This window comes from Mustela nigripes, chromosome 6 (genome assembly GCF_022355385.1).
Source record: "Mustela nigripes isolate SB6536 chromosome 6, MUSNIG.SB6536, whole genome shotgun sequence".
NCBI classification, from domain to species: Eukaryota; Metazoa; Chordata; class Mammalia; order Carnivora; family Mustelidae; genus Mustela; species Mustela nigripes.
Genome location: NC_081562.1, coordinates 61,783,954 through 61,796,987, shown reverse-complemented (window position 1 = coordinate 61,796,987; position 13,034 = coordinate 61,783,954). Strand labels below are relative to the sequence as shown.

The window sequence follows — 13,034 nt, the reverse complement described above, 5'->3', positions numbered from 1 at the left end:
TCTGCCCTCAAATACCCAAGAACATATACAAACATGAACTTAATCAAATGACACATGTAAAATAACTCCTACATCAAGAAACAAACAGATTTCTTTCTGGCAACTCTTTTAAAGTGAGAAACAGTTAAAACAGAAAGAACAGAACACTAATGGATGTTAATGAACCACTGAAATCCTACAAGATGAAGTTTCCCCCATACCAAGACTTCAGTGGATATTAAGAGGACACTGGAATTAGGAATACTGGTTAGTAAAATAGCTCAGTCTAGTCTTTGAAATCCAGTCATACATAGAAGTATGGACCCAAGAACACAATTCTACTATCCCTAAGAAAAAAAGGGTGTTTTTTCCTTTGCTTCTTTGTTTTTGTATGTTAAATAGGAACAAACACTTTTAAGCGTTCTTCCCCCCACACACACTTTAAGTGTTCTTATGAAAAGGTACATTTGGGGTGCTTGAAGGGCTCAGTAAGTTAGGTATCCGACTCTTGGTTTTGGCTCAGGTAGTGATCTCAGGGTTTTGAGATTGAGGCCCTGGTCGGGCTCTGTGCTCAGCACAGTCTGAGACTCTCTCTCCTGCTCCCCGTGCCCCCACCACCAAATAAATAATCTTAAAAAAATAAATAAATAAAAGTTACATTCATAATTTGGTATTTAAAGGGTTAGTTAAACTTTTGAAATAGAATATACTCACTTTGATATATGAAAAGATCAGGAAAAGCTAAACTCTACCCAATTTCAGCCTCCAAATATCATTACAATCATGTGACACAGCAACATAAAAAGCTTAAAGGGAGGGAAAGAAGTTTCTAAGCTGTTACTTAATGGCTTTATTTTCCCAGGGTGACAATTAGAATGGGATGAGAAAAAGAACAGGAATAATATAGTATTTAGATCTTGCTAACTTACTGCTCCAATAAAACTCATCTTAATAATTAGAAGCATAAAATCCTCTAGAGGTACCAATTTTTTCCTCATTTGTTTCTGTTCCATCAAGACAGTTTAACACTTGGGGTAGAAAGAAGAGAAATAAGAAATCTAAAAAACTAAAATTGTGTCATGAAAATCAGCTGAATTACATATATATAAGATATCTAGCACAGCCATAGTTATGAAGACAGAAAGTAGAATAGTGGTTACTAGTTGCTGGGGAAAGAAAGGATTAGGGAGCTCTTGTTAAATGGGTACAGATTTCAGTTTTGAGATACTGAAAAAATTCTGGAAATGGATAGTGACGATGGTTGTACAACAATATGAATGTACTTAACGCCTCTTTTAAAGTTCCCTTCAAAGAGGCCATTCAAAAAAAAAAAAGTCCCAACCGACACCCACTCTATTTTAAGCACAAAACCAGATCAAGATTTCCTGTTACATAGTTGTGTATAGATTTCAAAGTTTCATTCATACTTTCATTCTGAAAGCTTAGTCTATGTACCAGTGAGTGGTATGTAAAAAGTGATTTCAACATATTTTCTCCATTCCTCTGATTCTTTAACATTTATAGTTCAGCAATTAATGTCCTTCAAGGATCAGGGCTCCTTTCTGTGGTCAAAACAGCATTAATCCTAAAATTAGCCAATCTTACAATAAAGTAATTTATGAATATGCATTCAAGAAATGACATGGGGGGCGGGGAGATTCATTTCAGCAAGTTTATACTAATAGAAATACCAAGACTTCATGCCTAGCTCTTTGATATCAATTAAGTAAATACACCTGCAGTGATTACATGATAAAGTCTGCACCTCTATTTTTTCTACAGATCCTTAAAAGGCTAAAAAACTTTCTCATAAGGCTGTACAACACTCCTCAACATGTAGGATCCAACAATTATAAATGTGAAATTCTCCCACACCCACTAAGAGAAGCCCAGTAATCTACACTCTGATGATCCTATATATAGTTGCTAAGTTGAGTAACTAAAAAAGCATCATGCTATGGCTCAAAAGGCTATCTTACTGATATATTCCAAGTGACATCAAGCACTGACTCACAAAAGGCAACTCTGTAATAACTAGGAAACCAACTTGGTTGACAGTTCACCCTAAAAATCTGAAATATGAGAGAAGGGAAAAGATTATTAGAAAAGTAACCTAACCATTGAGCTGGGCTGTGTTAGAAAGTGAAAATACCATATGATGGGCAAAGTTCATTAATATACCATCTGTCATCAAAATCAAATCTACTAAGACAAATCTTTACTTATCAAATACATGTAGTCAAAAGACTGCTGACACATTACAACATATTGTGACAAAGGCAAAGATTTCTTAAAAGAAATTCCAACGCACAAATATCACCTGTTAAAATGTTGAAGACATGCTTATATGGTTGCATGTTTTTTTAAAAAAAGATCAATCAATGCAACCTTGGAAATAGTTACCCACTTTCTTAAACCATAATGATCTTAACCATTTTAATATCAGTATTATCTCAATAGTGGTGGCAGATTGATAGGAAATTATGTGGCCTAAAGCTTATCTGTACTTACAATGTGGCATTAATTTCTGGAAAATGCACTTAAAAGTGTGGTAACTATTCAAGACAAACCTAGTAAAGTTGAAAAAAATTTTAAGGAACATTATAATACTTTGATCCATTATACTTTGACTCACCTAATTTATTTAGCTCTTAATTCACTATCCAATAAAAATTATATAAACGGACACAATTAAATGCATTCCTAAAAGGGAATAGGTCAATTCTCACTAATCATTTCTATCTAAGTCAGCTCTGTTAAAACCTGGGAAAAGATGATCAGTTCTCATTCACAAATACGAACGCAAGGTGTCATTTAACAGAACTGTATATATTAATCCTGGTACCAATAATCTCTCCAGTTAATTTCAGCATCAGAGATCATTTAGGACCACTCTAACAAAAGAAATCCTAGACAGTGCCAACTCCTAAATGTCCTCAACTTAAAACATCAGTAACTTAGAATAGGTGGCATTCGTTTATTATATTCCCACTATATATTAGAAAGTCTAATATTACCACTATATTTTAGAAAATAGAATTTCTTCCCACTATATTTTAGAAAGTCTAATTTTGTCTAAAGGCAAATTAAAATCCAACACATATGTTCTCTATTTGATTCCATCAAGTATGTGGGAAATAAAAGAAAAAAGTTGTGAAAAAATAAAGCCTGTGTAAAAACAATCCAAAATTACTTTGAGAAAAAAAGCCTAACTAGCAATTATAAATTAATAAAACTAATGAAAACAGGGAGTGAAAAAAAGAAATGACAAAACCAACCCCTCCTCGCTGACCATCTACATGTATGGAACGGATGTGATCTGCCAGATCTGGACTAGAGTTGAAGCAAGCCTGGCACTGGTCCCAACAACAATTATAGGCAATATTTTTGCTTGAAGAAGTAGTGCTTCCTTGTCCATTCATCATTGCTGGAGTTGAACGCCCACTGGATATTGTGCTGTCTACATCCATTATAGTACTGCTTATGCTACAAAAGAAGAAAAAAGGCTGTGTTATTCCTAGAAATTCACTAACATGAATATGATCTTATAAATACTTGATTAAGATTACTACTTAACATTCTGCTCCATACAAAGCATACTAACCATATTTTCTATTAGAAAACAACACTGATTTGAAATTATTTAGTTGGCAATAAAGTACAAATCAAGTAATAGTTTCCAGCTATAAATAACTGAGAACCAAGAGTATCTTTACAGTTCTGTAAATCACTTGTTAATCCAAAACCTTTTCCTCTATTCACTAATCTGAGGATTCAACTGCTTGTCCACACAGCCCACCTCTCTCCATCTCAAAGAAGTTTGGAAAACTGTGCTGTATTTTCTCTTTTAAATATAAAAACCAGGGACACCTGGGCGGCTCAGTCAGTTAAGCATCCGCCTTCCACTGAGGTCATGATCCCAGACTCCTGGGATCAAGTCCCCCACTAGGCTCCTTGATCAGCAGGGAGCCTGCTTTTCCCTCAGCCTACTTCTGCTTGCCATTCCCCCTGTTTGTACTCTCTCTCTCTGACAAATAAATAAAATCTTTTAAATAAATAAATAAATAAACGAGAAGAAGAGAGAAAACTGGGTCCAAGCGAAGTTTCCCTGATTTTACTGAAGTCCAAATAAAATGTCTTTGCCTGGCCCTCAATTTTTTTTTTTTTTTAAAGAAAATCACATATTAGTAGAAATAGAGTAATAGAAGTAATTCTGAACGCCCAAAGTTCCATATCTTAATAAAATGTAACACACTTTTGCCTCCCTTTTAAAAGCAATCAGTTTAGGGGAAGCTCGCTGGCTCAGTCAATAGAGTATGTGACTCATCAAATAAGTAAATAAAATCTTAAAAGGGAATCTTTAGAGGTCCCGGTGGCTCAGTCGGTTAAGCATCCAACTTGGCTCAGATGTCATGATCTCAGGGCTATGAGAGCAAACCCCACATCAGGCTCCATGCTATGCAGAGCCTGCTTGGGGTTCTCTCCCTTTGCCCCTTCCCTTGTGCTCATTCTTTTTTCTAACATAAATGCACAAACATACTTGTTTAATTAAAAGCAATTCATTAAAAAAATTTTTCATTTTAGTATCTTCCCAATACAGAAACTATAGGAAAATAGTTTCAAACACAGAAGGGTCAACAGTAAGAATGTTTGCAGGTTAAAATCCATCAAAAGCTATGTATCTACTTACAATTTAAGTAACAAAAATTATGAAAGTTCTATTAACTTTTAAGGGGTATGCTTCCCTACTCCAAAGTTATTACAGAAAATTTCAATGACACAGAAAAGTATATCTAAATCTGAACTTGACAATTTTCATTTTGTCCTATTTGCTGTATTTTCCCCCCTCAATCATCTGCAGGTTGCAACATGATACTTCAGCCACAATTATTTCAGCATACACCTTCTAAAAATAAGAACATTCACCTACAACCAAACTTATTTGCTGATATGTAAAAGTCAAAATAAATTTTAACTTACTAAGTAAGCTTCTCTTTTGTTTCCCCCCACCTCCTCATTAAGGAAGCTTAATAATGATTTGTATCTACACCCTATGCACCCATTTAAAAAAAACTAGCAAGGGCACTGGGTGGCTCAGCTGGTTAAATGACTGCCTTCAGCTCAGGTCATGATCCTGGAGTCCCTGGAGGATCAAGTACCAGCATCCAGCTCCCTACTTAGCAAGGAGTCTGCTTCTCCCTCTGCTCCCCCCGCCTGCCTCATGTGCACGCTCTCTCTCTCAAATAAATAAAATCTTTAAAAATAAATAAATAAAATAAAGTAACTACCAAAAATGTTTCTGTAGGTTGCTTAAGACATGAAAAATATCTCAGATTTTACTTTAAAGAATGTTCACATAAGTTCATCTGGCTATCTACCAGTCAATATATATATTCCAAATGTAAACTCTAAAACTTATTTTAAAACTCTGTAATCTTGGGGTACCTGGCTGGTTCAATCAGTAGAGCATGTGACTCTTGATCTCAGGGTTGTAAATTTCAGCCCCACACTGGGTATAGAGATTAGGGTTTTTTATTTCCCCTTTATAATCTCTATTAAACTCTCAAATGCAAATCACCTCTTGAATACCTGAACATTTATTCATATTTTTTGTTTTTTGCATAAACTGTATGTCAGTTTTTCTACACTGAAATGTGTACTTTAATTTGAGCTGTAGAAATTTCAGTATATGTGCTGCCGAAGCGAGCACAAGCCTTAGAAATTTCAATTTTCCTGAGGCCCTTAATATTTTTCTTACTGTTTGTTTCATGTATTTTAAAACATTTTGACTATAAAACTCAATACTTCTGTAAACCAAAGGCAAATAAAATATTAATAGTTTTAAGTGAACCACCAAACCACTCAATTTATAAACAATCTTAGGGAAAGAAATAAATATCCGTGACCTCTTCTGATATAATCTCTAAAGTATAGCAAAGTATAAACACACACACACACACACAAATGCAGAGTAGTAATGCTCTAATTTCCATACCTAAATCAGGGAGGGAGATATAGACACAGCTATCTTCTAAAGGCAAAACTTCTTTTAAAGGATACACAAACACTATCTATGTTTTTTTGGAGGAGGGAAGGGAGGGTCAGTAGGAGAGAACTTTCACTATATACACCTTCTGAATAATTGTTAATCGCATACCTGTACTGCTTTTAAGTAAAAGTCCAAAATTAGTTGAAAATGAAACCAGAGTGACTATCTTCAGCTCAGGTCACGATACTGGAGTTCCAGAACCAAGCCCCAAATAAGGCTCCCTGTTCAGCAGGGGTCTGCTTCTCCCTCTGTCCTTCCCCCTCTCATGCTCTCTCTCAAATAAATAAAAAAAACTCTTTGGGGAGCCTAGGTAGCTCAGTAGATTAAGCCTTGCCATCGGCTCAGGTCATGATCTCAGGGTCCTGGGATCGAGCCCTACATCGGGCTCTCTGCTCATCAGGGAGCCTGCTTCCCTCTCTCTCTGCCTGCCTCTTTGCCTATGTGTGATCTCTCCCTGTGTGTCAAATCAATCAATCTATCAACCAAAATCTTAATAAAATAAAAAAAAAAGAAAATGAAACCAATTTTCTCCTTAAATTAGATAAAGTAAAGGTCAAGAGACTCTACTTACTATAATATATATTATATTATATATTACTTAATATATCCAACTAGCAATATAAGACTATCTTATAGTCTTATATAAGAAAGTGCTTAGTGTACTTTTTTTGCTTATTAATTTTACCATAGAAGGGGAACCTTGTAAGTCCAAATATCCATAAACACTAAGCACTAGGTAATTAGTCTATGTGCAGTATCTTTCACTTGAAACACAGTACTTCATGTAGATACAGATCCTCATAAAAAGATGGCATAATGCTGATGTTAAGAGCATGAATTGTGTCCATCAATGTCAACTAAGCTGCAAATGCAACGGCAGAGGAAGTAAGAGACAGGTCCCAGGCCCTAGAAGACTTGATCAAGAGACTGTCACACAGGGAGGCCTGTGTGGCTCAGTTGGTTGAGCAGCTGCCTTCGGCTCGGGTCATGATCCCAGCGTCCTGGGATCGAGTCCCACATCCGGCTCCTTGCTGGGCAGGGAGTCTGCTTCTCCCTCTGCCTCTGCCTGCCATTCTGTCTGCCTGTGTTCACTCTCTCTCCCTCTCTCTCTCTGACAAATAAATAAAATCTTAAAAAAAAAAGAGAGAGAGAGAGAGACCGTCACACATATGCAGCATACCCAGAGTCTCCCATTCCGTAGCAGGGCCAAATGGAGTCCTGCCATATAGTCCCTCTTAGGTTTTCTCCAACTTCTAGGAAGTGCCCAAATCCTAAGCCTCCAGGTTCCCTTTTGGCCCCAGACCCATGCTGGAATCAGCGGTTCTCTCCATTCCTAAGACTGATAAAGGCAACAGTCCTGAGGCAGAAAAGCACAGAAGATAAGGTACAGTTAACTTCAATTTTGACAGGACACTGAGCTAGACACAGATGTCACAGAAAAATGTTCTCCTCCTTCCTGTAACAGTAAGATATCAAGATGATCTGAACTAGGCAAAAATGAACTATTGGGATTTCATCAAGATCAAAAGCTTTTGCACAGCAAAGGAAACAGTTAACAAAATCAAAAGACAACTGACAGAATGGGAGAAGGTATTTGCAAACGACATATCAGATAAAGGACTAGTGCCCAAAATCTATAAAGAACTTAGCAAACTCAACACCCAAAGAACAAATAATCCAATCAAGAAATGGACAGAGGACATGAACAGACATTTCTGCAAAGAAGACATCCAGATGACCAACAGACACATAAAAAAGTGCTCCATATCACTCGGCATCAGGGAAATACAAATCAAAACCACTATGAGGTATCACCTCACACCAGTCAGAATGGCTAAAATAAACAAGTCAGGAAATGACAGATGCTGGTGAGGATGCAGAGAAAGGGGAACCCTCCTACACTGTTGGTGGGAATGCAAGCTGGTGCAGCCACTCTGGAAAACAGCATGGAGGTTCCTCAAAATGTTGAAAATAGAACTGCCCTATGACCCAGCAATTGCACTACTGGGTATTTACCCTAAAGATACAAACGTAGTGATCCAAAGGGGCACGTGCACCCGAATGTTTATAGCAGCAATGTCCACAATAGCCAAACTATGGAAAGAACCTAGATGTCCATCAACAGATGAATGGATCAAGAAGATGTGGTATATATACACAATGGAATACTATGCAGCCATCAAAAGAAATGAAATCTTGCCATTTGCGACAACATGGATGGAACTAGAGCGTATCATGCTTAGCGAAATAAGTCAAGCAGAGAAAGACAACTATCATATGATCTCCCTGATATGAGGAAGTGGTGATGCAACATGGGGGCTTAAGTGGGTAGAAGAAGAATCAATGAAACAAGATGGAATTGGGAGGGAGACAAACCATAAGTGACTCTTAATCTCACAAAACAAACTGAGGGTTGCTGGGGGGAGGGGGTTGGGAGAAGGGGGTGGGATTATGGACATTGGGGAGGGTGTGTGCTTTGGTGAGTGCTGTGAAGTGTGTAAACCTGGTGATTCACAAACCTGTACCCCTGGGGATAAAAATATGTGTTTATAAAAAATAAAAAATTTAAAAAAAAAAAAGATGATCTGAACTAGAAGGGCACATTCCTTCCACTTATTCTGTAATATTCCTAGGATAGTAAATATTACATTAAAATTTTTCATTCAGTTCTCCTTCCCAATGAATACCTATTGATTCTGTAAAACAAAAGTATTTGGACAAAAACCAACGCCAGAAAAAGCACTCTTATTCAGGTAATTACAGTAATTCTAAAGCAGTGTTTCTCGGTATTCTATGTATTACCTGGCATCTTAGCAAATGCAGATACTGATGTTGTAGATTTGGGGGTAGGACCTGAGATACTGTATTTTTAACAAGCAGGTACCTGTTGATACTCCTGCTACCACAGTGTAAGTAGTAAAATTCTAAAAGATCTTTTACCATTATTACCCAAGTAAGACCGATCAGACTATGCAAGGAAGTGTCTCCCATTGCAAAATGATAAACTAAAGCATACACAAAAACACACTCACAGACACACATGCACACCCTGTGACAACAGATAATCCCTAAGTTTCAAAGAGCACATGCTGTTAGAAATTCAAATGCAATATTTAGAGAAGGACATCAGACATTTTCAACCTAACAACATTCCCTTTTCCCTCTTTTCCATGGGCTCTTTTCCTCTTGTTAAGAAACTACCTGGGGACGCCTGGGTGGCTCAGTTGGTTAAGCAGCTGCCTTCGGCTCAGGTCATGATCCCAGCATCCTGGGATCGAGTCCCGCATCAGGCTCCTTGCTCCGCAGGGAGCCTGCTTCTCCCTCTGACTCTGCCTTCCACTCTGTCTGCCTATGCTCGCTCTCGCTCGCTCTCTGACAAATAAATAAATAAAATCTTTAAAAAAAAAAAAAAAAGAAAAGAAAAAAGAAACTACCTGGCACACCAGACGTTTTTACCCCAACATCTAAAGTACACAGATTTTATGAAAATGACTTCCTCTGAGAATTCAAGGGCCAAGTCACTCATACATATAATAGACCCTTCTTTGAGAACTCAAATTACTGTCGAGCAAAACATCTGTGTGGTGGATATGACCACAGCTGAAAGGGCTGCCAACACTGAAAAGTAAAGCTTGCTGAATGACAAGATACAAGAAAAGAGGAAGCAATACATGGATGTTATATTGTCATGATGGAGGACAGATCAGGCTCTTCATGTAACAGAATAAGAAAAATTCACTGATTTGGTTTCAGATTCCACATTGCAAACACTGCAAAACAAACAAACAAAAAAAACACTATCCCTTTTCTCAAATAGACATAAAATTAACCTTAAAAGCCTATTAAAAATAGCCTTCCTTTTCCAACTAAATATCTGCATGAGGCCAGATAGCCTTCAAATAGTTCAACCAAACAATTCATTGCAACAGACTGAATGCAGAAGTTGATATGAAAACTAGCTGTTATACCAGGTATTAAAGACATTAGATATAAAACATCATTCTTCAATTTTTTTTAAACTGGACAAGTTATTCTATGGTAAGAAAATACTGTTTAGGCGGTGCCTGGGCGGCTCAGTGGGTTAAGTCTCTACCTTCGGCTCAGGTCATGATCCCAAGGTCCTGGGATCGAGCCTCGCATAGGGCTCTCTGCTCAGGCGGGGAGCCTGCTTCCTCCTCTCTCTCTGCCTGCCTCTCTGCCTACTTGTAATCTCTGTCAGGTAAATAAATAAAATATTAAAAAAAAAAAAAAAAAGAAAGAAAGAAAATACTGTTTAGGGGTGCCTGGCTGGCTCAGGTGGTACAGCATGCAACTCTTGATCTAAGGGTAATGAGTTCAAGCCCCACACCGGGCAGGGAATCTCCTTAAAAACAGAAAGAAAATACTGTTTGTTACATATAATTGGTTCATTTTTAAATTAATGTTTCTAAAGTTCTTGGTATTAATTTCTGTTCCTGTAACAGTGACAAATATAACCCACATAAACAAAAGTTTTTTATTTTTTCAGTAACTTTAATAACTTTACTGAGATCTAAGTTATATTCCTCAACATTTAAGAAAACAAATGGATTTTTTTTTTTTTTAAGATTTTATTTATTTACTTGAGAGAGAGACAGTGAGAGAGAGCATGAGCGAGGAGAAGGTCAGAGAGCGAAGCAGACTCCCCATGAGCTGGGAGCCCGATGTGGGACTCGATCCCGGGACTCCGGGATCATGACCTGAGCCGAAGGCAGTCGTCCAACCAACTGAGCCACCCAGGCGTCCCGAAAACAAATGGATTTTTAAAAGCAAAAGGTCTGAGAACCACTGTTCTGGATCAAAGCTTAAATGACTCTCTAAAACAGATTGGAAAGATTATGTTCCTGAGATGGAATATTTTTATTTTATTCTGAGTGTAACTGCTGAATTTGAAATTGAATCTGAGGTCCAATGGGTAGAAGCCTTATCAGGAGTCTTCTTTTCAGTTACCTATGAGGAAAGTCATTTATATTGTGGATTTTCCATGGTATCTTTGGGTTCTTTTCTTCTCCCTGCTCCTAATTTCTAAGTTACTTAAATGTCTAACTTTTTTTTTTTTTTTTAAGATTTATTTGACAGGGAGAGCATGAGCAGGGAACAGCAGGCAGAGGGAGAGAGAAACAGGCTCCCCACTGAGCAGGGAGACCAATAAAAGGTTTGATCCCAAGACCTTAGGATTAAGACCTGAGCCAAAAGCAGAACTTAACCAAATGAGACACCAAATGCCCCTGAAATGTCTAACTTGAAAGGAGGGTTGAAAACAGGGGCCTGAAGGTACATGGATGTATAATTTGAATAAAAGTATAATTTACTCTTGTCACTCATAAAACTTTAAATATCATAATTTCCTATATATATGTGATTGATTAGGAAAGTTGGAGATCTGTACTGCATATCTAATTTAGGCCTCCACATATCCATTTACATAAAATTAGATCTGCAAATCACACCCTTACGCCTTACCCAATTAAACACCTTCCAAGAAGACTCAGTTATTTGCTACATGCTCTCCCCTCCTAGGGAACTAATAACAAATTAAAGGGCTGACATAGAACAATACTAAGAGTTTTACTGCTTGGGGTGCCTGGGTGGCTCAGTGGGTTAAGCCTCTGCCTTTCGGCTCAGGTCATGATCTCAGGGTCCTAGATAGAGCCCCACATCAGGCTCTCTGCTCAGCGGGGAGCCAGCTTCCCCCATCTCTCTCTGCCTGCCTCTCTGCCTACTTGTGATCTCTGTCAAATAAATAAATAAAATCTTTAAAAAAAAAAAAAAGTTTTACTGCATTTTTACTGATATAAAGACAGTTCAGATCATTAAGTAATGATATTTTTCAAACAGAATTTCCCTACTAGTAATCCCCTTTCATAGTTCTTGATCAGTAGAACGAAGTGTAGTATCTGGAGACTGAAAGACAAGTTGCCCATATCTGCAAATCAAATTTTCAAGACTAAGCAGCCAAAATAAAACAAAGAGGGGCACCTGGGTGGCTCCTCCCTCATGCTTTCTCTCACTGTGCTCTCTCTGGCTATCTCTGCCTCTCTCTCTCAAATAAACAAAATCTTAAAAAAAAAAAAAAAAAAAATTTGTTGAGGACACCTGGGTGGCTTAGTCGGCTAACTGGGTTAAGCTCAGTTCATGATCCCAGGGTCCTGGGATGGAGTCCTGCATCAGGCTCCTTGCCTCCTTGCTCAGACAGAGTGTGCTTCTCCCTCAGCCTGCTCTACCTGCTGCTTGTGCCCACTCTCTCTGACAAATAAATGAATTCTTAAAAAAAAAAAAAAAAGCTTAAAACATTTGGTGAGAATGACCAAAAAAAAAAAAAAAAAAAGAATTAAAGAAACAAAATAAGGAGGGGCGCCTGGGTGGCTCAGTGGGTTAAGCCACTGCCTTCAGCTCAGGTCATGATCTCAGGGTCCTGGGATCGAGTCCCACATCAGGCTCTCTGCTGGGCGGGGAGCCTGCTTCCTCCTCTCTCTCTCTCTCCCTGCCTCTTTGCCTACTTGTGATCTCTCTCTGTCATATAAATAAATAAAATCTTTAAAAAAAAAAGGGAAACAGAATGAGGAAATTTTGTTTAAATACTAAAACGGACATAAACTTGTAACATTCATTTTTAAACTGCACTTTGAATTTAAATTCACTTAAGTTTTACTGTTCTGACTTACTTTATAAATTAATGTAAAATTTTTGAACTTCTAAAAAATAATACTAATAAAATATCATTTCACTATGTCTTGGACATTGGGGTTCCACACAAAAAATTCATGGGGGGGGGCACCTGGGTGGCACAGTGGGCTAAACCTCTGCCTTCGGCTCGGGTCATGATCCCAGGGAGCCTGCTTCCCCCTCTCGCTCTGCCTGCCTCTCTGCCTATTTGTGATCCCTCTCTGTCAAATAAATAAATAAAATCTTTTAAAAAAAAAATCTCCCTTCCTCTCTCTCTGCCTGCCTCTCTGCCTACTTGTGATCTCTCTCTGTCAAATAAATA

General features: G+C 37.8%; 1 protein-coding gene across 1 annotated transcript in view; it reads right to left on the bottom strand.

Annotated features, from left to right (window-relative positions):
- The window catches only part of AEBP2 (AE binding protein 2), a 64,791-nt gene that overhangs the window by 35,326 nt on the left and 16,431 nt on the right, over positions 1–13,034 (bottom strand). The window contains exon 2 of the mRNA XM_059402687.1: positions 3,258–3,465. Within this exon, the coding sequence (XP_059258670.1) occupies positions 3,258–3,465 (208 nt within the window). The remainder of the gene's footprint in view (positions 1–3,257; positions 3,466–13,034) is intronic.